Consider the following 23,148-nt stretch of genomic DNA (forward strand, 5'->3'; position numbering starts at 1 on the left):
AAAAAAATATTCTGTTCACTGTAAACACGACACCAATGGGAATAAGGGCCAGTTCAAGTTCTAAGTTACCATTACTTTGGGTAATAATTTCAAGCTGTAAGGCACAGCTGTATAGGCCCAGCCAGACAAGCTATCATAGAAATGCTTTGATAGCATGGGGCCCTTAAGTGTCAGGATATAGAAAAGGCAGCAGTTGTTGGCTGTGAAAACAGTCTGATACAAACCAGATGGGAACTAACTTGATGGGCAACACAAAGGAAAACAATTGGCTCATTCAACAAAGTCAGGCCTGAGCCCCAGAGAATTAACAGAAAACAATAATAGTCAACCAAAGTTGAGGCAAACAAGAAACAGCCATGTGGCTATGATTTAAAGAATTATTTTTCCTTAGACTAAACAAAGTTATAATTTCTAATTCTCATATTCATAAATTGCTAATTTACAGGTCTTCGAAAGCCTCCTTTAAAATTCATCTATACAACTTTTGATTTCATAACACCAAGAAAACTATATAGGCCATTGAAACAAATTTTGTGGTGCTTCCTGTAAAGTGCTAAGGACATAGACCAGTTGCCCAGTTATTTTAGGAAACTGACAAATTTACAAAATGATTCAGTGTGCTAACTAATTAAAAGAAAAATACCTAGTATAATATACATGCATCTAGCTATGTTTAAATCTAATCTTTGTTTTAAAATAGACAGAATCCAATAGTCATAAGGTCTTCTGTGGAAATGTTTCATTTATATTATGAGTTTTTTTCCTTCATTGAATGGAACAATTTTGTTATAATAACAAAAAGTAATCATTATCACTTAACTATGGCCTTTTTAAAAAAGATTCATAACTTGAAAAGCACCTTTTTTTTTTAAGGCAACTGAGTACTATATAATAAAGATCATCAATTAAATTTAAAGGAATTTTTGGCAATAAAATTTCATTTTAAGATTTCTACAGGAATTTAGTCCATAACAGATAAAATATTTATACTATATGATGTACATAAAAGAATTTTATAGAAACATTTTGGTAAAAAATAATTTATGGCAAATTATATTTTCTTCATCTTGAAATAAGCCAGACTTCTCATTTTTAAGATTGGTTCAAGGAGGCCATGTGCTATAACTTGCCATTGTTTTTATGTAAAGGATTTAAGCATAGTTGATTCCTATTCAAAACACATAAAATTTATATTCACAATTTTTAATAAAAAATCATAAGCAGCTTTGTAATTTAGTGTTCATTGCCATCTGCTAGTATGATAAGAATGCAAACATCCTCATTTGTAAAATGATGGAGTTGGAATAAATGATCTGTGAACTAAAATTGGAAATATTTTTACTAATAAGTATTTCCACTGTAGTAATGGAATATCAGAATATTTACGGAGAAGTGTTTTAATACAGTGGGACAAAATTAGGTTTTCTGGTTTAGCTTTGCTGTTTTACTTAAAAATTTTTTCTCATTCTGAAATTAATAGGTCATGTGATTATAAAGCAGGTTGAAAGATTAAATAATAGGAAGTAAGAAAGCTCTTTGGTCTAAAAAGGAGAAATTTAGAAGTTTTATTTCCAGGGTTTTTGTAATAGTTTGCTCTATGTCTTGGTCACATATCATAGATTTCTTTACTAAACTAAAAACATAAATTACATGAAAACAAGAGAAAATGGGATTCCTAAAAAGTCAGCTTTATAAACTTTGGCAACTGCATATTATATTTTTAAATTGTTGTTTGTTCTTTTCCTTAGTATAACAGTACTTTTTGCCAAATTGGTTTGCATGTGCAGACTTTTCTGACATGAAGGTTAAACAGTTTATTAACACAAACTATCCCAGATTTATAGGAAATAGAAAAGAAAAGCTAAGAAAAAGATACTTCTTTGAAACTTTTACCTAGAAAGTTATTAAGAATAAATTGTTCATTTGCTGATTAATTCTCTGAACTAAGAAAATCTTTTTCAACACTTGGATTCAAATCTTTTACAACTCTAGCGAAGGAAATTTAATTTGTATTTGTGGGAGTGATTTCATTTAATCTGCACATAATAAGCACATACAGCACTATATTTATTCCTATATTTATTTTGATGATAAAATTTAAAATGGTTTAACATTGCTATATTAACATGCTATATAAACCAGGTTCTCATAATAAAATGTTATATTTCTGATGCTACAATCTTTAAATCATCCTAGTATTTTAATAAATTCTGCATAGAAAATTCAGGTAATACTGTTATTTTATTTTTATCTTTTTAAATAGTATTTTATTTTTCCCTAGTTACATGCTAAGAGAAATTTTAACTTTCATTTTTACAAAATTTTGAATTTTTCTCCCTCTCCCTTCCCTATATTTCTTTACTCTGAAGTTGGTAGGCAGTTACTATTATATTTTAATCTGAATGAAAGGGATGAATATAGGAAATACTTCTAGGCTGTTTAATAAGCATTTATGGGAGAGTTACTAAAATATACAAGTAGCTATGAAAATGATTACTTCATACCAGAGATGTTACTCAGACAATGTATGTTGCTAGAATCAGGTGTTAGTGTTAACTGGGAAATATTTAACAAATAAATTAAAATACAATAAAATGTAGATGACATTATATTTCAAAATTTAAGTCAATATGCTGTCCACAGAGATCTTTGTGACCCGTTTCTTTTTTAGTTTGGCAGTATTGCTTTACTGAGAGAGGTGACTTGAATGTTAGAAGATAGTGAAGATGTCATACTTTTCATAATGATATAGTCAGTCAATAGCAAGCATTTATTAAGTACTTATTCTATGCCAGGCCCCATGCTAATATGAGGGAGATGGATAGAAGCAAAAAGAAAGTTAATCCTTATCCTATAGGAGCTTATAATAAAGGAAATAAAAAGAATACTCAAAACCTATTTCATAGATTTATTTACCAATATAAGTGAGAAGTCAACAGAAATAGAGGATAAATTATAAAACATTGTTTCTACAGTCATTCAGTTACATCTGAACTTCATGACTTCATGGACCATAGCAAACCAGGCTCTTCTCTCCTCCATTATCTTCTGAAATTTTTCCCGATTCATGTTCATTGCTTCCATGATACTATCTGTCCAACTTATCCTCTATAGTGTTCTGGTTGGTTTTCTGAAGATCTCTGGATCAGCCTTCTTTTCAGTAGAGTAATCACCAGGAGAATAGCCAGATGTTAAAGTCCAAATTCTTTATTGTCTCCTTGCCTGGGGCTGGGCAGCTTTCTGGAGACCCTTTCAGACCAGCCTTGGTCTCATTGGGAGAAGTGCAGGAGGCTAGGCCAGCCACCATGAGGCAGATGAAGATGGAATGACTCTGTCTCTCAGTCCCACCTTGGCTGAGTTTGTCCCAGCTTGTATGCTCTATTATGATTAGATCATTTACAGTATACTGAGTATATAAACCAATCATTATATCACTAGGAACCATTATTTGTTGTAAGATTAAATCAATCATACTGAACTAGAGAGTTATTAAGCATCATGCTAAACTAGATAACCATTGTCTTATCAGTTCCACTGACTTAACACCTTGTAAGAATCCTGGTTTCAGAGTTCTGGCCCATAACAGTCCTCTACTGTCCCCTTCTCCTGTTTTTTTCAGTCTTTCCCAATGACAGGGGCTTTTCCAATGAGTCCTGTTTTCTCACTATTTAAGTTTCAGCTGCAGTATTTGACCTTCCAATGAATAGTCTGAATTAATTTCTCTTAAGTATTGACTGATTTGATCTTATTGTCCAAAGGAACTTCAAAAGTCTTTTTCAACACTACAATTTGAAAGCATCAGTTTTGTGGTACTCGGCTTTCCTTGTAGTTTAACTCTCATAGATATACATTACTCTTTGAAAAACCATAGTTTGACTGTATAGACTTTGTTAGCCAAGTGATGTCTCTGCTTTTTAGTGTGCTGCCCAGATTTGCCATAGCTTTCCTTCTAAAGAGCAAGTGTCTTTATGGCTGAAGCCCAAGAATATAAAGTCTGACACTGCTTCCATTTCTTATCCCTCTATTTGCCAGAAAGTGATGGGATCCAGTTATCATGATCTTAGTTTTTTTTTTTAATATTAAGCTTCAAGTCATGTTTTTACACTCTCCTCTTTCACCCTCGCCAAGAGGCTTCTTCACTTTTTTTCTCTCCAGAATGATATTGTCTATATATATATATAAGATATTAATATTAATTAACAGAATAGCACTTAAATATCTTAAATAACAGAATATCACTTAAATATCTCAAATAATCCAATGGAAACAAATAGATCTAGGTGTAATGAAGAGGATTAAGAATTAGTCAAAATATAGCTGGCGTTTGGGGGAAAAACATATTTCACATATTTTAGGTTTAGGGTTAAAGTAAAGAGAAATAGCAGCTCTGCAGAAATGAAATTCTAAGGATCATAGAATTTAGAGCCAGAAACCTTGGGGATTACCTACTTCAACCCTTTCATTTTAGAAATGAAGAAATTGAGGCCTAGGGATAAGGTTGGGGGAGGCTAATCCAAGGAGCAGCAGAGCAGAGATTATAGCTCAGGTCCTATTACTAGAAAACCAGTGCTCTTTTCAATAATATTCTGGGCTTAGAAATTTGAAGATTTCCAAAATGGTTATACTATAGAAGGGAGTAATATGAATGTAAAAGGGCAGATAAAAAAGAACAAAAGAAAAGGGACTTAGCTAAGAATGAATATAAAAACATTTATTCACTATAAAAGAATATATATTGTGAGGAGAATAGCAAATTAAAGAAGCCCAGAACAATCTGAGATTTGCCAAAATTAAAGTTTTTGCACACACATAGGTATAAAATATGTATTTACATATATTTGTTTGAAGCAACTGTTTAAAGCAAAAAGGACATAGAAAAGGAAGAAGTCTCAAAATAAAAGAAAGGGAGGGTTAAAGCCCAAGATGGTTGAACACATTTAGATTTTATAAATCCTGATAAATTATATCTCACAGATCTGAAAAACCTGAAGATATAATTGTTCTTAAACTGCTTTTGCAGAAAAGATGCTAGTCAATAAAAGGATTAAAAAAATTGCTATGCAGCTAAAGGATTATTTGAAACAATAACATGACTTTTTTTGTTGATCATATCAAAATTAGTTGTATGATTCGCAAGCATGGAAGCAGAGAAGATTTCTGGTATTAATATAACAAAAGGAACCAAGTTCTCCCTCATAAAATCCAGCAAAAACCTGAAAATGGTACCAGATTGAATAATGATCCAAAGAAAAATAATAGACTTCTCTAGTCCTTGTCTGCACACTCAAACACACACAGCTCTGAGTGTTAAGAGGAATCTTTCTTTCATAACAGACCAATGAAGGAAGGGCAAGCTAGTGTCAGGAACCTCAGAAATCTGGAACAGGCTTACCATCCTCTTCTGATATTCTTGGATTTGGAAAATCAGTGCCCAGCCCTTGTACAAAGACTCAAATTAGAAACTGAGACTGGAAATACAAGTAAGAAGGAGGAAACTAACCCAGAAACAAAACTATATGCTAAAAAGAAGTCGTAAACCAAGAAGAAAAGAGAGAGACACTATAAAACTGCAAGCATAGTCTCAGAGAAAGAAAAAAAATTGGTTTATGGACTTTAGTAATGCCTGGAAATAGTAGAAAAAAAGATGAAATTTAAGACTGTAACATGGGGATGGGGTGAGAAAAAGGTGAGAATTGAAAGGAGAACATGGACCAGAAAATAGAAAATCTTGCTTAGGTAGTGCGTACCCTTAAAAACAGAACAGAACAAACAGAATTCAGTGTCTCCAGGGGACAGAAACAGAACAAAGCCAAAAGATTGAAAAAATGGAATAACATGTGAAGTACCTATTTCCAAAAGAATCATTGGAGTAAATTGTAGTAAATTTGTAGTAAGTTTCTCGGAAGATCTTATAAATAAGATGTATAGGAGAACAAGAGCCTTTCCCCAGTAGAAAAATGGCCAAGTAATATGAGCAGGCAATCAAAAAAAAAATCCTCAAAAGAAATCCATTGCTGTCAACTATTAAATGAAAAAATGTTCTATTGCTAATAAGAGAAACATAAACACCTCACGCCTATCTGCAGAGATGGCAAAACATAAAATTAAAGGATTTTACGCTAAATCACTCTAATGCCCTTTTGGTAGAGCTATGAATTCATCTAACCATTCTGGAGAGCAATTTGGAACTGTACCTAAATAACTAGTCTCTGCATCTTTTTTGACCCAGTAATAATTCTATTATAGATCAATGGCAAAAAAAATCAGAGCGAGGGAAAAGACCCATATGTACAAAATGTATCAGTCATTCTTGTCATGGATTTAATTATCATCTCCATGCCCATCAGATTTGTATATCTAACTCTAGTCTCTCTCCTGAGCTTCATTCCTGTATCACTAGTTGCCTATTGAACATTTCAAATTATATATCCTTAAGATATCTCAAATTAAAAACATGTAAGATGGATTTTGTTTTTTTCCTTCAAACCTGCCCTTCCAAATTTCTCTTTCTATGGGTGGAGTCACATTCTTCTGTTGCCCCAAGTTCATAAGATTCACTTTTATCTTTAATTGTCCACCTATATTCACCCTACATATCCACACCACACCTTGCCATTTCTGCCTCTACAGTAGCTCACATTTTTGTTGATTGAATTTGATGATTGATGATGAAACCTTCAACTCGGTTTTACTACTTCAAATATCTCTCTACTTCACTCCATCCCTCATGCCATTGCTAAAATGATTTTCCTTAAGCATAAATCTGACCATATCTTTCCCTACTTAGTAAACTTTAATGGTTTCCTGTTTTCTCTAGGATAAAAAGTTAAATTTCTTTGTTTTGCTTTTAAAATCTCAAATACTTGACCTCTAACCAATTTTTCCATCTTTATTGTTCTTTAGTGTCTTTTACATTCTTGCTCGTAGAGCATCTTTTTGTTGGTGGATCTGCCTGCCTCAAATGTCTCTCCATTTGCCTAAAATGTAGATCTGATCATGTTCTCTGCCCTCCTCCTTCCTACCCTTCCCCCTTTCCCCCAATCCATCTCCTGTCCCAGCCCAAACTGCCTTCAGGAGCAGATGCAAAATGCTTTGTTCAATGTCTAAAGCTCTTTATTACCTAGCTCTCTCTTACTTTTTCAGTCTTCTTTACACCGTACAGCCTGATATATACTTCTTGATTCAATGATGATGGCCCTTGAGTATTCAAAAAAACAATTTCAGCTCTGGGCATTTTTCTGGCAGTTTCCCACACTTTGAACGCCTTGCCTCCTCTCTAATGATTGATTTCTTTGATTTCTGTTAAGTAACAACTAAAATCCCACCTTGTGCAGGAAATCTTTCCTAATTCCCCTTTATTCCAGAGTTTCTCTCTTTTAATTTCCTGTTTATATTATATATAGCTTGCTTTGTATATATTTGTTTTCATATTGTCTCCCTTGATAGATTGTAAACACTTTGAGAACAGCAACTGTCTTTTCCCTCTTTTTATATCCCCAGTACTTAGTATGTTACCTGGTATATCATAGGGACCTAAAAAGTGTTTATTGATTAAATTTAGCAAAACTGGCTTTTCCTTTGTTTTTTAGACATGACCCTATCTCCTGTCTAATACCTTTGCTCTAATTGTCTCTCTTGTCTGGAATCAACTACCATCTTAACTGTGAGATCTTTCCTCATTCTTTCAACAACCAGATCCTTCCTCCTAAACTATTTCAATTAACTTTTTATTTATTCTCCATTTGTTTATTTTGTATATGCTTCTCTATATCCTTGTCTCTCTCTTTAGGATGTAAGGTACTAGCAAGTAGAGAGTAATCTGTCTTGCATTTTTATTTTAAGCACCTGGCATATAGTAGGTACTTATTAATTGTTTATTGGTTGACTGATTGTAGCATTTGTTCAAAAACCTGAGGATCCTAGCTACTAAAATTATTGGGTAAAATTGGAAGGCAGAATGGTAGAAATTAGGTTTAGACTAATTTTTCACACTTATTATGATAAACTCATATGGATACATGACTTAGATATTAAAAAGCCAGCTTTTAAACAGGTTAGAGAAAAAGGGAAAGAGAAACCTTTCACAATTCTGAATGGGAAAGAGTTCATGATCAAACAAGGAATAGAAAGAATTACAGGAGATAAAACAGGCATTACAAAAAATTGGAAGATTTTTTTTCCCTCTACAAACAAATCAATTCAGTTAGAAGGGAAGTAGTTAATTGGAACAGCAAACTTCTGAAAAGGATATAGAGAATTGAGCAAGCAAGAGTTAGTTCCCAAAAGTAAATGGTTATGATTAAATGGGTAGTTTTCAAAAGAAGAAATAGTGGCTAATAGGAAATAAATAACAGCTAATAGGAAAAAAATTTCCAAATTGCTTATAATAAGAGAAATAAAACAACTCTAGTTTCACTTAATATTTAACAGATTAGCAGAGATGACAGTGAAAATAACGATTGTTTGAGGATTTGTGGTGGGCATTAATGTGCTGTGAAGTGGTCTAATCATCCCAGAAAACATTTTGGAGTTATATCTCCAAAGTCACTAAAACATACATTCTCTTGGAGCCAGAGATACCACTGTTAACATATACTTTGAAGAGGAAAAGAAACAAGGAAAAGAACCAGCTGGAATTGCTAAGCAAATTATGTGTGTGTATTAGCATATATAGTATAATGTAGTATATACCTCATATGTTATATATATAACATGGTATATGCTATCTATATACACACATATGTATGCATATATATGCATATGTATATGAATATATATTATTGCATTTTAAGAAATGACAAAAGGTAATAGATTCAGAAAAACCTGAGAAGACTTGTATGAACTGTTGCAGAATGGAATGAGCAGGGCCAGAACAACTTTTGTAATTGATGAGGTGCAAATGATGAGGTTAGTGATAGTTGTGATGAGATGTAAGAATTGGGTTGGGAAATCACCTTTGGTCAGAGCAGGTCCTATGAGAAAGAATTTGCAAACCCAAAATTTGTGTGGCAAAAAGGTATTTATTGACATTGAGAAGCCAGCTTTGCTAGGAAGACAGACTTCTTAGTGGGCAAACCTGTTAGGAAGATAGCAAAGGTTAACACTGAGAAGAGAATATTTTCACAAGTGGGTATGGTCTTATCTAAGATGTCTGCAAAAATACCTGGACATGTAGCCCTAGATATATTGGGATTTGTTTTGATCTTTGGCCAAGTCAGGAGCCAACTACTGAGAGACTGATTTTCAATTCAGTTTAAAACTGAATGAGATTATTTAAGTGGGAGTTGGAGGTACTGTTTGTGGCAATTCAATGGAGTGTGATTAGCCAAGATCTCCAATTGAATGAAACCACTTAACTGGGAGTTTACAGGTTTTTCCCAGGGTCTGAGAGTCCCCCTGAAGGGAACACAGTTTACATCTGGGGCCCCCCAAAAGATCTCAGTTTATGTCATTCCCCCCTCAAACAGTCCAAGCAGTTCCCCAAATTTATTTGGGGTAAGAGGACGAAGTTTCATCTTCTGTAATTGCTTCAAGCTTACAAGGGTCATAGAATTGTCCCTACTTTCACTGGAAGTTCAGGCCAGGAGGGGAAGTGTGAGATCTGAAGACAGCAGCAACAGCAGCATCTAAGGAAGCCCGGAGGAAACAAATCTCAGGAGCAGATTAAAAGTGGGGTGTCATCCAGGGTGGAGATGGTGATGTTTGAGAATGGGCCTTTGCAAAAAAAAAAATTGCATTAGGAACTCTCTGTGGACTGCTTTAAGGATGCTGATAGCCCACCCAACAATGCTGAAAGCCCCCACTGCCCACAGAGCTCCCTAGCTGAAAGGCTAAAGGGGAGTTAATTACTGGCAGGGACATCAAGAAAAGCCTAAGAGAAAATCCTAGTGGCAAAGTTCTCATCCTTAGAGTAGGAAAAATTAAGTAGAAGAGTTAGAGAGAAAGAAGGACGCAGACAATTTATCCTTCTTTCTCCAGTGTGTTCTTACAAGTAAAAGCTGGACTATATGTCTCTCTGCAAGGAGCTAGCCAGGCTTAGCAAGAGCCTTGATACCTCCAGAGCCTTCTCAGAACTGTAGGGAAAAACTTCTACCCAGTTAGTAAAGGTGTTAAAATCGAAAGCAATTTGAAACCCCCTGTAAGGGGGCATTTGCGTAAAGTCTATTTGCTAATCTTCCCCTGGGTATGTACCTCTTCTCTGAACAGGTTTCAGGAGAGGAGGAGGTCTAACAGCTCCTTTAGGATTTCCTTGGGCACAAATTGGGCAGGCCTGGAAGACATGCCAGATTGTTTTTCCTAGCTTGTGACCAGTGAAAATAGGTTTCACCAGAGATTGGAGAGCATTTCTTCCCAGGTGTGTAGCCTGATGCAGACAATTTCCATTGACTTTCCTCTAGGATTAAGAGTTGGTTTGAAGGTTTTTGAAACCAGCCAGAAGGAGAGTTTTCTGCAAGGATTTTTTCTGTGAATTATAGGAAGGGGGTGTCTAGCAGGAGAGCCTCCTACTTGCAAGCCACTGATGCCTTTGGCTTCTAAAATGCTCTGAACCCAGTGGTGGCTTAGAACTGCTAATGGCTGTCCCAAAGTTAGTTTTGAGGCCTCTTCAATTAAAAGGGCTGTGGAAGCCACTGCTCTGAGGCAGGAGGGCCATCCTAGGGAAACTGAGTCCAATTTCACTGAGAAATAGAGAACGGGTCTGGGATAGCTCAGGGTGTGGCCCTGCCTTTCAGGATTGCAGATCATGATAAAATGCAGTAAAGTGGCTCCAAATCTCTTAACCCTGTAGCTAAAAGTTTGTGGTTAAGAAATCTCTCATTTCTGGTTAAGGCTGGAGCGGAGAAATCTATTTTCTCCCAGATTTTGGAGGAAATATAGGAGAGCTTTGGGAGCAGTACAAAAAGGTCATCTGGAGATCTGAGAAGAGAAAATTGGGCCCCCAATTTCACCATTAAGTCATGCCTCGATAAGGGAGTTGGATAGGAGGGAATAATAAGAAACGAGCATTTAAATGACAGGTCACCAAGCTGTTGAGGCAAAGAAGAGGTCTCAAGACAGTTCTTAAGTTCCCCCTGCAATCTCCACTCTATGGGGGCAGAGGGAGGGGAGGAGGGGGGAAAAAGGCTCCCTCAGCCAAGAGTAGGGACTGTTCTCCAAATCTCACTTTAATTCTGTGGTCTCTCTCCTCGGCTGCAGTTTGATCCCTATCATTAAAAACTCCTACAGCGGGGGAGAAACTTGAGGGCCCAAAACTGACTTCTGGAGTTTCTTCTGTATATCTGGGGCAGATTGTTTAAGATTAACATCTCCCCAGGAAAGATCAAGGAGGGCCTTGGACCCTTCAAAAACTAGGTGGGTCCTTAGAGTAATGGCTAGGTTTTTCCTTAGTCTGGGAGAGATTTGACATTGAAAGAGGCACCTCTGCTCTTAGTGTCTCTCCCTGACAGTCTGCTGCTTTTCCCAGGGGGCAGAGGATGAGAAAAAAAGACTGGGAGTCTCAGGATCTGGTTCAGGTGAGGGAGATAGAGTTAAAGAGATATTTCCTGACATAAGGTCCTGTTCTAGAAAGGATTCAGAAGCCTCCTGATAGGGACTGCATTGAGATGTAGAGGAGGGATCCTGTGTCCTTAGAGGAGCTGGAAGGAGGGAGTTTGATTTCCTTCCAGCAAATTTAAGCAGCATCCTGCAATGCTGTTTTAATTTAAGCTTTTTAGTTTTGAAATCTTTCAAGCCAAATTTGTCTGTTTTTTAAGAGCCTTCCTAAGAAAGGATCCTTAGAAATGGAGATGTTTTGTCCCATTTTTCCACAAGCCTTAGTTTCCCCAATTCTAAAGCACCTTGTCCTTCTCTAGACATCTCTAGAGATGGAGAAATGACAAAATGCTCCCTGAATAAGGGGACTTTTTGTCAGAGAATGCAGGAATTCATTTGAGGCGTCCCTGAGAGAGAATTCTGTCTGAGCTTGGCGCTTCAAAGACTCAAATCTTCCTAGGTATTTGAATGTCCTACCTATAGGGCACTGAAAGAAAAAGAAAAGGCTTTACCTTGTCCAAATTCTCAGGAATCCCCGGTCAGGGAACCAAAATGATGAGATTAGTGGTTGTGAAAAAGTATGAGAATTAGGATAGGAAATTCCCTCTGGTTGGAGGCACAGGTCCTATGTGAAAAGAATTCACAAACCCGAATCTATGTGGCAAAAAGGGATTTATTGGCACTGAGAAGACAATATCTTAACCAGTGGGCAAAAGTCCTGGCAGGCATAATCTTGTTTTGGACTTCTGCAAAGATTCGGGGTTCAGAGTTGTCTTTTATTAGCCATCTGAGGCTTGGGCTTCAATTCAAATTGAATGAGATTCATTCAATTGTTGACAGTGCTTCAGGGCTAGATCTCCAATTGAAAATAAATTACTTATCTTGGGAGTTTGAGTTATTCAATAGGACTATCAGGCTGAGATCTCCAACTGAATAAGATCACTTAACTGGGTGTTGTCTGGGAAAGGTATATTTTTCTCAAGGGAGAGCTTGAGACTTGGAATCACCCTTCTTTTACAGATTAAAAGGGACACAGTTTCCGAGCCTCCTTTGCACAACTTACATCACAGTGACTACTACATTAAAAAAAAACAAAACAAAGCAAAAACCATTCATCAAAGATTTAAAAATTTCAATCATTCAAATGACCAATCACAATAGCAGAAGATATCTCATGTCAGAAGAAAGCTTGAATTGAGCTTCCCATTTACTGGCAGAAAGGTAAAGTGCTAGTTCAGAATGAGAAATTTATTTTTAGATACTGCCAGTGTAATAATCTGTTTCACTTAAAATACTTATTTGTTATGAGGAAGAACTTTTTTTTGGAAGGAGTGGTAAAGTTGAAGATTTATGAAAAGTAAAAGTGATACCAAAAAGAGAGTATCAGTTAAGCATTTAAAATTTTAGATAGAGAACAGAAGAGGCGAGAAAGTTGCAGGGCAATGTTGAAATTATTGTTAGGTTAAATACTTTAAAAAGCCAAGCTTTGTCTAGTTGAGATTCAAGATTTCATATGCAGTCCTCTTTTTCTTTTATGTAAAGAAATTTTCATACTTAGTAGAGTTTGTTAAACTAGAAAGATTTTTTTTTTAAGTTATTTTCCCCATTCAAGAATTAATGCTGAAAGCTTCTTTTCATTTGCTAATTACTGTGGATCTTTTATTGTCAGTTTTATCTCAGTGAGTGCTTGATTCTAATCATCTAAAGAATGGTTAACTATGTATTTTGCTTCTTGTATTATAATCCCCTCCCTCTCAGCATGTTACAAGTAGTTCCTTGACCTATACTAATACCTATACTAATTAATTATGCCACTTTCAGATCTTTAAGCACATTGCCTTCCCTCCCATTCAATTTCATACATGTGTCTCTGAATTCTTGGCTTTATACTAAAAAAATTTCTAAAAAGGTCAACTAAATTATTATTTTTATTGGATCTGTGATTTCAACTGTCTAGAAAGCTCCTCTCTACCCATGCAGGTCTACAACTGTTCTCTAGGTTATAGCCTTTAGACAGTTGCCTGGTATGTCCCAAGAAGTTAAATGACTTTCACAGAGTTAGTTTCTCTGACAGTATGAATCAGAGCCTACCTTTGAACCCACATGATCTTGACTACAAGGGTTACTATACCTTGCTATTTGTTTCCTGTACTTATTCCCAAATAAATAGCTCACCCATTGAATCAAGGAGGCTGGGACATGTTTATATGTACATTTTTTTTTCACATAAGTGTAAGGTGAAAAATAGAAGTAATTCTGTTTTTAAGAGGGAGAATTCAAGATGTGTAGTTTTCTCTTTATATGTATTATCTCTAGATCTGATGTTTGTGCATTAGAAATAGTTTCTAGTGTTGAAATATGCCATTGGAATCATAACACATATATAAGGATTTTACTAATTTCAGATTTGTTTGTTTCACTCTAATATATTGTTTGCAAATTATGAACTGTATATATTATTTTTGTTTACATAGATATTAATGGAACACTTGATTTTATACAGCATTTTAAATAGTTGTACTTGCATTGATAGTTTTTAAAAAAATTTTTATATTATTCTGAATGTCACTTTCTTCTCCCTTTTCTCAATGAGCAGTTCAGTTACACTAACCAATGTATCAACTATGTTTGATTGTATATTCAATATTACATACCCATGGTCTCTTACCTTTGCTCAAGGTACCAGGGAAGTATAGCTTCCTGTAAAATAGTAAGTTTCTTTAAAACTCTTAAGGCTTAAAACATCTTTCTTTTTTAAGATTAATTTTCTTCATAAGACTGTAGACATTTCATTTTTTTAATATGCTACTTTCACTTTAAAAATAATTTTTCCTCTTGTAACATTTAATAATTGAGTACTATTAAATTTAAATTGCTTTGTAATAAGATCATCATAATAAGCCAGGTAGTGTTGTATTAATTAATATTGTAATATTACTATTGTAATAAGAGAATGACAAGATATTTTATCTAAAACTTGCTTGATTTCTTTGTGAAATTAATTTTTGAATTTATTTAATTCCTAATAGACATAAAAATAGTGTTTATGCAATACCATAAACCATTATTAAGAGGGAGACTTCAGGGGACTTCCATATCATCATACATTTGCTGATTTTTTTTTAATTATAAAGTTTTGGGGGGCAGCTAAGTGGTACAGTGGATAGAGTACCAGCCCTGAAGTCAGGAGGACCCAAGTTCAAATCTGGTCTCAGACACTTAACACTTTCTACCTGTGTGATACTGGGCAAGTCACTTAACCCCAATTGCCTTGGGGGAAAAAATTGTTAAACTTCTCTGTGGTGTTGTGCTAGGCTCTGGGAGATACAAAAATAAAGATAATCCCTGCCTTCAAAAACCATATGTTCTATTTATATTTTAGAGTATTTTGATAGTTATATGTTCAGCAAAGTTAGAACATAGAATTGCAAGCTCAGAGTACAGTCCTGTTTGGAGACCCTTTAAATTTTCTGTATTACATTCTTACCGCTTTTCAAAACCATAAGATGGGAATTTTGAGTTTGTTTACCTTCCCTAAATGTGAAAATTGATAAAATATAGATTTAGAATTTTTTTCACTTGATCTATAATTTTAAAGTGTAGGGAATACCCTGTGGAGAACTTCTTTTAATGAAAATCAGCCCCTTCTCTGCCAGGGCCACTTGCCCAGGGATTTGGAATCACTCTTTCCAAGACAGGACATGAAGCCAGGTCTTCCATCTTTCTCTTCACTATGTTATAATACTTTTCTAGGCACAGATTAATTAAATTTTATTTTCTTTTTTCTATTTTGGTTGACAATTTCTTTTGATACTTATGGATAAATTATCTTGGGAAATGTACTCTGGCAACACTTTCTTTAACTACTAGGTATTTCAATGAAACTGTAAGCATTTGAGGGAGGGATCTTAGGAAAACTGTTGCCTAAACAGTATTGTTTTTTAGTATAAATTGGAATTTCTGTCTTTTGCATTTCTTTTTGAAGAAAAACTAGTCAAAATGATTCACTGTTGCTAACCTTTTTTAGAAGAATCATAATTATCAGAGTTTTAAAAATCAACATAAATTATGCTTATTTCTATATCTAATGATTTGTCTAATCTAAATACATTATACTCATGATCATAATCATTATTATTTTAAATAGAGTCACAAGGAGACATGGATCGGACACGTATTGAACCTAATAGTTACCTTACTTCTTTACTTGCAGGTAAGAGATAGCTTGAAAAGATTATTCAAACGTTATTCAGATGGTTTCATTTCCTCTATTATATTTTCTCTCTTGATCATTAGTATAATAAGAGATTCAACTACCAGCACGTTTTTCTTTCTGTAGAAAAGTCTGTAAACACAGTCCAGGTGTAAGCTTCTCTTTGTGTGCTTTACTGTATTCTTCAAAAAATACACAAAACAGTAAAGAGAAAAAGAAATAGCATTTTCTTTTTGTAAGTATAAAAATGTTGAATTAAAAGGCTGCAGGTGTGGATATAGAACATTGAGGAGAGTAGTTGGTATAAATTCCATCTGGGGGAGGTTATTGTTGAGATAGGACAGTTGTTTAAACTTTGAAGTCAGTTTTAAACATAGTGAAGCAGCTGGAATCTGGCATAAAAGGAAACAAATCATTCTCATTAACTATTGCTTTCAAAAGGGAAAAGAGTTTGAATTGTTTTTGCAGGTGCCTGGACATTTACTCTTTTTTATAGAAGTGATTTTATTTTTCATCTTAAATTATATATTTAAAACAAGCATTTGTTTAATGAATGGGCTTGGTTTTTGTTGGTTCAGAAACATCAGTAAATAACTAGATATGCAATTGAAATTCAATGTTTTTTCTTAATTTAAATTTTAAAATAATGGTGTTTTATCATATAAAACTACTATATTTAAAAGTGAAAGGGAGGAAAGGAACTTATCAGGTCAGTCTACAAACACTTGTTAGACACTATGTTCCAAGCATTGTGCCAAATGATAAAGCAAGGCAAAAACAGCCTTTGCCTTCAAGGAACTTATGTTCTAGTGGGGCAACATATGTAAATAACTTGACATATAAAGAATATTTACAGAGTATATGTAAACTGAGAGGGAAGCTTGGAGGACAAGAAAATGTCTTCTGCAGAAGTTGACAATCTAGGAGACAGATGATGAGGGTTTGAACTGGAGATAAGTGAGACTAAGAAGTTGAAGATAATTTGTGAACCTGGAGATTGGGAGATGGTGATAATCTACATAATAATGAGGAAGTTCAAATTGGAGAGACTTTTAGGAATGATAGTTTTCTTTTGAACATTTTGAGTTATTGATGTGTAACAATGGCTCAGCAGAAAGACATGCAATGGATATAGTTTTGGGAATCATCTGCATAAATTGAGGAAGTTAGATGGCACAATGGATAGAGCATCAGATTTAGAATCAGAAAGACCCAAGTTCAAATTAGGCTTAGGTTTTAGCTGTATGAGCCTAGGCGAGTCACTTAATCTTTGTCATCTCAGTTTTCTCATCTGTAGAATGGGAATAATAATAGCAACTATTTCCCAGGGTTGTTCAGATAAAATGAAATATTATTTGTAAAATACTTTTGAAACCTTGAAGTGCTACATAATTGTTAGCTATTGTTATAATTAATTAATATTGGTATTATAAACAAGAGTTTCCAATTGAAATTTTGAAAAGCCTTTTTAAAGTTTGATGATTTGAGTTTATATCAATTATACTAAAAGAGTAATTTTTAAAAAATTGTCATTTGCTATAATTTGCAAGCAGTTTGTAAGCAGTTTATTCTTTCATAATATATGACAGAGATGTTTCAGGATTTGCATACAATAGTACATGTTATGGCTTTTGACACAGTAAGAACTTTTGGAAGAAAGGTGGCCCTCTCTATGCTTGAAGCACCAGCAGGGCATGAGCTCTAGTAGAGAGTGCTTTTGAAAAGAGACATTGGAAGATCACATTTCAGTATGAGTTGGTGTACCCAGCAGAAAATTCAAATGCTAAATGACCCAGTTAAAGGCATTAAAAAAAGAAATATACAGAACACAATATAGAAGTAGATCAGAAATTCTAGAATTTCTTAATCAGCAATTGAAAGCAAAAGTTAAAAGGTTAAGGCAATACCAAGAATCAAATCAATAGAAAGACCAAAACAGAGCTTCTATTTCAGAGACTTAAAAAGCTTCTCTTCCCCCCTCCCCGCCAAAGGAACTTTAAAGGAAGGGAAGGATGTAGAAAATTAATGGTTGTTTATATGGTCATCAGAAGTCCAACACAAGAAAATTGCAAATTGAATTAAACAAAAAATCAGAAAACTTGCCTGATCTGACAATAATATAAGAACAGTTATGGCAAGAGTTAGTTTTTTTTTTTTTTAAAGAATCTAAGTCTTTTTTTTTTTTTAATTATAGCTTTTTATTTATAAGATATATGCATGGGTAATTTTTCATCATTGACAACTGCAAAACCTTTTGTTTCAATTTTTCCCCTCCTTCCCCTCTCCCCCAGATGGCAGGTTGACCAATACATGTTAAATATGTTAAAATATAAGTTAAATTCAATATATGTATACATGTCCATACAGTTATTTTGCTGTACAAAAAGAATCGGACTTTGAAATAGTGTACAATTAATCTGTGAAGGAAATAAAAAATGCAGGTGGACAAAAATAGAGGGATTGAGAATTCTATGAAGTGATTCATACTTATTTCCCAGAGTTCTTTCACTGGGTGTAGCTGGTTCAATTCATTGCTGCTCTATTGGAACTGATTTGGTTCATCTCATTGTTGAAGAGGACCACATCCATCAGAATTGATCATCATATAGTAGTGTTATTGAAGTATATAATGATCTCCTGGTCCTGCTCATTTCACTCAGCATCAGTTCATGATGGTCATTTCTTACAGAACAATAATATTCCATAATATTCATATACCACAATTTATTCAGCTATTTTCCAATTGATGGTCCACTCAGTTTCCAGGCCACTACAAAGAGGGCCGCCACAAACATGCAAGAGTTAGTTTTTAAACTAACTGGAAAATAGGGGGTTTAGATGAGATCTTTGGTGAGTCTCATGAGTGTGTAGATTGCTAGCAAAAAAACATTACTATTCCTCAGATGCAGGACTGAGCACGTCTTTCTGAACAGAAGGCATCACAGAGCAACTACAGAGCCTTGAGCACACCAGCTAACTCTCCAAATATAGTCCAATTATGTGTTTATATATTCTTTGTAAATCATTCATAGTATAAATACTAACATACCATTCTCATTATTCTGAATGCTATATCTGGCACTTTCATCATTGGCTTTGTTATTATCAATTACAAGTAGTAATTGTTCACTTGCATAGTAATTCTCAGAACATTAAATACAGGATAGAAGAATAATAAGAAAATAATGACTTGTCTCAGGATTGTTTCTCTCTTAGTTTGATTGAAAAAGATGAGAAGAATAAATAGTAGTAGTAGCAGCAGCAGCAGCAGTAGCAGCAGTAGCAGCAGTAGTAGCAGCAGTAGCAGTAGTAGTAGTAGCAGCAGCAGCAGCAGTAGCAGTAGTAGTAGTAGCAGCAGCAGCAGCACCAGTAGCAGTAGCAGCAGTAGCAGCAGTAGTAGTAGCAGCAGCAGTAGCAGTAGTAGTAGTAGTAGCAGTAGCAGCAGTAGCAGTAGTAGTAGTAGCAGCAGCAGTAGCAGTAGCAGTAGTAGTAGTAGTAGCAGTAGCAGCAGTAGCAGTAGTAGTAGTAGCAGCAGCAGTAGCAGTAGTAGTAGTAGTAGTAGTAGTAGCAGCAGCAGTAGCAGTAGTAGTAGTAGTAGTAGTAGTAGCAGCAGCAGTAGCAGTAGTAGTAGTAGTAGTAGCAGTAGCAGCAGTAGCAGTAGTAGTAGTAGCAGCAGCAGTAGCAGTAGCAGTAGTAGTAGTAGCAGCAGCAGCAGCAGTAGCAGTAGTAGTAGTAGCAGCAGCAGTAGCAGTAGTAGTAGTAATAGTAGTAGCAGCAGCAGCAGTAGCAGTAGTAGTAGTAGTAGTAGTAGTAGCAGCAGCAGTAGCAGTAGTAGTAGTAGTAGTAGCAGTAGCAGCAGTAGCAGTAGTAGTAGCAGCAGCAGTAGCAGTAGTAGTAGTAGTAGCAGTAGCAGCAGTAGCAGTAGCAGTAGTAGCAGCAGTAGTAGCAGTAGCAGTAGTAGTAGTAGTAGCAGTAGCAGCAGTAGCAGTAGTAGTAGTAGCAGCAGCAGTAGCAGTAGTAGTAGTAGTAGTAGTAGTAGCAGCAGCAGTAGCAGTAGTAGTAGTAGTAGTAGTAGTAGCAGCAGCAGTAGCAGTAGTAGTAGTAGTAGTAGCAGTAGCAGTAGCAGTAGTAGTAGTAGCAGCAGCAGTAGCAGTAGTAGTAGCAGTAGTAGTAGTAGCAGCAGCAGTAGCAGTAGTAGTAGTAGTAGTAGTAGCAGCAGTAGCAGTAGTAGTGGTAGTAGCAGCAGTAGCAATAGTAGTAGTAGTAGTAGCAGCAGTAGCAGTAGCAGTAGTAGTAGCAGCAGTAGCAGCAGCAGTAGCAGCAGTAGTAGTAGTAGTAGTAGCAGCAGTAGCAGTAGCAGTAGTAGTAGTAGCAGCAGCAATAGCAGCAGTAACAGTAGCAGTAGCAGTAGTAGTAGGAGCAGCAGCAGCACCAGCAGCAGCAGTAGTAGCAGTAGTAGTAGTAGTAGCAGCAGCAGTAGTAGCAGCAGTAGTAGCAACAGCAGTAGTAGTAGTAGTAGTAGTAGTAGTAGTAGTAGTAGTAGTAGTAGCAGCAGTAGTAGCAACAGCAGTAGCAATAGTAGTAGCAGCAACAGCAGTAGTAGTAGCAGTAATAGCTACAATTATTTATGCTGGCCCTCTAAGGTTTGAGGAATACTTAACCTATGTTTTTACTGTGTGTTGTGATATAGGTGCCCCAATTTTAATTATTCCAGTGTTACAAATAAAATTGAGAGTTAGAAGAGTTTAAGATGTTTGTCTATAATAGTATAGCTAGTGTTAAAGCTGGAATTTGAACCCAAATCTTAAGCATACGTTGTGCTGTACCACACTTTTCAAACTATTTTTAGTTTAATGAAACTAGTTTTAATATTGCCTTATGCAAAACACATATGTAATTTAAAAGTAAGTCTGATGTTATTTTTTGTTAATATTTAATAACAAAGTCAGTATAGAACATAGGTCTGTGAGTAGTTGTGCCTTGTGCTACCTGACTGAATGCCATTTATAAGTCATGCCGTGGAATGCTTGTCTTTTTTCTGTGTGTCTTTTATTACAAAACATTATATTAATGCTGTTGAAGTTGCTCTTAAATTACTTTCCCTATTACATCTATTTTCTTTGGTTCACATTTTGGCTATTGCTAATTTTGTTTCTCTCTGGTTGTTTGATGTGTATGTTGTCTTTAGACGAGCTTGTAAGTACCTTGAGATCAGAAAGCAGGCCATAATCTTTTGTACCTACCAGGGCAACTAGCCAAAGGAAATAGTCATCTTAGTAAATACTTGTTGAGCTGAATGGAATTTTTCTTTGTTGCAGGAGGGGAAGCAGTATCATGTTTAATGTCACAGGCCACACTTGCCAGGATGTCTGTGACCTTGCCTTCAGTGAATGTAGATGACCACTCTCAGAGTATCAGTACAATACAGGGAGATGCTGACTCATCAGGAGCTGATACTTTTTAAAAAAAAAGTTGCTGTTTTATGAAGTATGTGTAAATAAAAGAATTGCTGGTAATATTTGTTTTGAAATCTTTGTTTTGGTGTAAAATAGTTTCCAAAACTATTTTTCTCTATTAACATTTTCTTAAGAATAATTCATAATATGTTTTTAAGGAGAAATCCTTGTGAGTATGTGCAATTTCTAAATAAAATAATTTATACATAAACCATTATCTGTGTGGATTTTTGGAGGACTTAATAGTAGGAAGGTGGACACTTTTGAGGATGGAAAACATAAAGTTTAGATAAAGTCTATCACACTGTGACTAAATTTTCATTTCTTAAGATTCTTCTCAAGCACATCACCTTCCATATAAAGTTATTTTCTGATTCTTCAGCCATTAGTGCTCCCTTTAGCAAAACTATCTTGTATTCATTTAAAAAAAATTTTACACTTAAATAATTAAAAAAAATTTTAGGTTATTTGTGTACATTCCATATGAGTCGTGTTGGGGAAGAAAAATCAGAACAAAAGGGTGAAACCACAAAAAAGAATAAAAGGGAAAAAAAAAAGGTGACAGTAGTATATGCTTTGATCTGCAATTAGTCTCCATAGTTTTCTCTCTGGATGCAGATGGTATTTTCCATCTAAAGTTTTTTGCCTTGTTACATTGAATTGCTGAGAAAGCACTAAGTATCATAGTTGATCATCATACAATCTTGCTGTTACTGTGTGCAATGTATTCCTCATTCTTATTGCTTCAATTAGCATCAGTTCATATAAGTCTTTCCAGGCTTTTCTAAAATTAGCCTTCTCAACATTTCTTACAGACAATAATATTCCATTATATTCATATGTCACAACTTATTTAGCCATTCCCTGATTGATGGACAGCCGCTCATTTTCTCATTCCTTGCCACCACAAAAAGAGCTGCCATTATAAACATTTTTGCACTTGTGGGTCCTTTTCCTTATTTTGTGATTTCGCTGGATTCCTTATATTCATTTTGTATATTCCTTATCTGTGAATATTTTATGAATACTTGTTATCTTTCCTATTAGAAAGAATGTAAGTTCCTCAAAGAAAGGGACTTTTGTCTTATATACCTAATACTTTGCACAGGACTGGGGGGGAAATGGAAAAGAAGGAAACAGGCATCTGTAGATATATTAAATATCTCCTATGTGCTAAGGGGGTGTGTAGGCTGTTCAAGAAGGACAAGCACCTCCAGTGTGAGGGCTTGCTGAGCCTTTCAGAGCTGCTCATCCACCTCTGGGTCACCTATGGCTCCAAGAAGCTGTATGCGGTAGCCACACCCTGATGAGTCATCTAGGCAGATGGGTGAAGCCAGATTGAGCAGCATTGTTTTAGTGAGTTGGGGGATGTCTTCTTCAAACACATGAAGACTTCCTTCCTGCAGAATCGTGAATGAGAACAGTTTGTTCTCAAAGGAGGCTGAAGCAGGTGCCATGGAACAACTTGGTCAGATGGCGAAGATACCAAGATCATCTGCTGATCACGGACCATTGCCAGTCCTCTTGACTTTTGTCTTGCCATCAGACTTTGAGGACTCTGGAAGAATGAAGCAACCACTTTGTGCTTCACTCAGATCCAATTTTCAATTCATGCATAAGGTATTACCTTGTGATATCATTGGTTCTCTGAAAACAAAGGACAACAACGTTGTTTTTCTTCTTTAAAATATAATGGTTCTCTCTGGGAGCTCTAGGGAAGGTTTTCTGGAGGCAGCCTTAGTTGCAGTTGAAAGTAATAATCACTCCAAAATGCAGCCAGCTGATAAAATGCAAATGTTTATTTTCTCCTTCCAAAATAGCCCGGTTACTTTTTTTTAGTGGCTTATCTTTCTGCTTGGTTCCAAGAGCTCCCTCCGAATGTCTCCAAATCCAAAGGTTTGTCCTTCAGCCTCCAACCAGCCAAGTGGAAAATGGAATGAATCTCTCTTG

General features: G+C 35.4%; 1 protein-coding gene across 5 annotated transcripts in view; it reads left to right on the forward strand.

Moving 5' to 3' along the window:
• Positions 1-21,409, forward strand: part of KIAA0586 (KIAA0586 ortholog) — a 143,632-nt gene extending 122,223 nt beyond the window's left edge. For all 5 annotated transcript variants that reach the window (XM_051977737.1, XM_051977741.1, XM_051977739.1 and 2 more), the window contains 2 exons: positions 15,677-15,742; positions 21,061-21,409. In XM_051977737.1, the coding sequence (XP_051833697.1) occupies positions 15,677-15,742; positions 21,061-21,206 (212 nt within the window). In that variant the 3' untranslated portion in view covers positions 21,207-21,409. The remainder of the gene's footprint in view (positions 1-15,676; positions 15,743-21,060) is intronic.
• Positions 21,410-23,148: the final 1,739 nt, after the last annotated feature.

Source organism: Antechinus flavipes, chromosome 2 (genome assembly GCF_016432865.1).
Source record: "Antechinus flavipes isolate AdamAnt ecotype Samford, QLD, Australia chromosome 2, AdamAnt_v2, whole genome shotgun sequence".
NCBI lineage: Eukaryota > Metazoa > Chordata > Mammalia > Dasyuromorphia > Dasyuridae > Antechinus > Antechinus flavipes.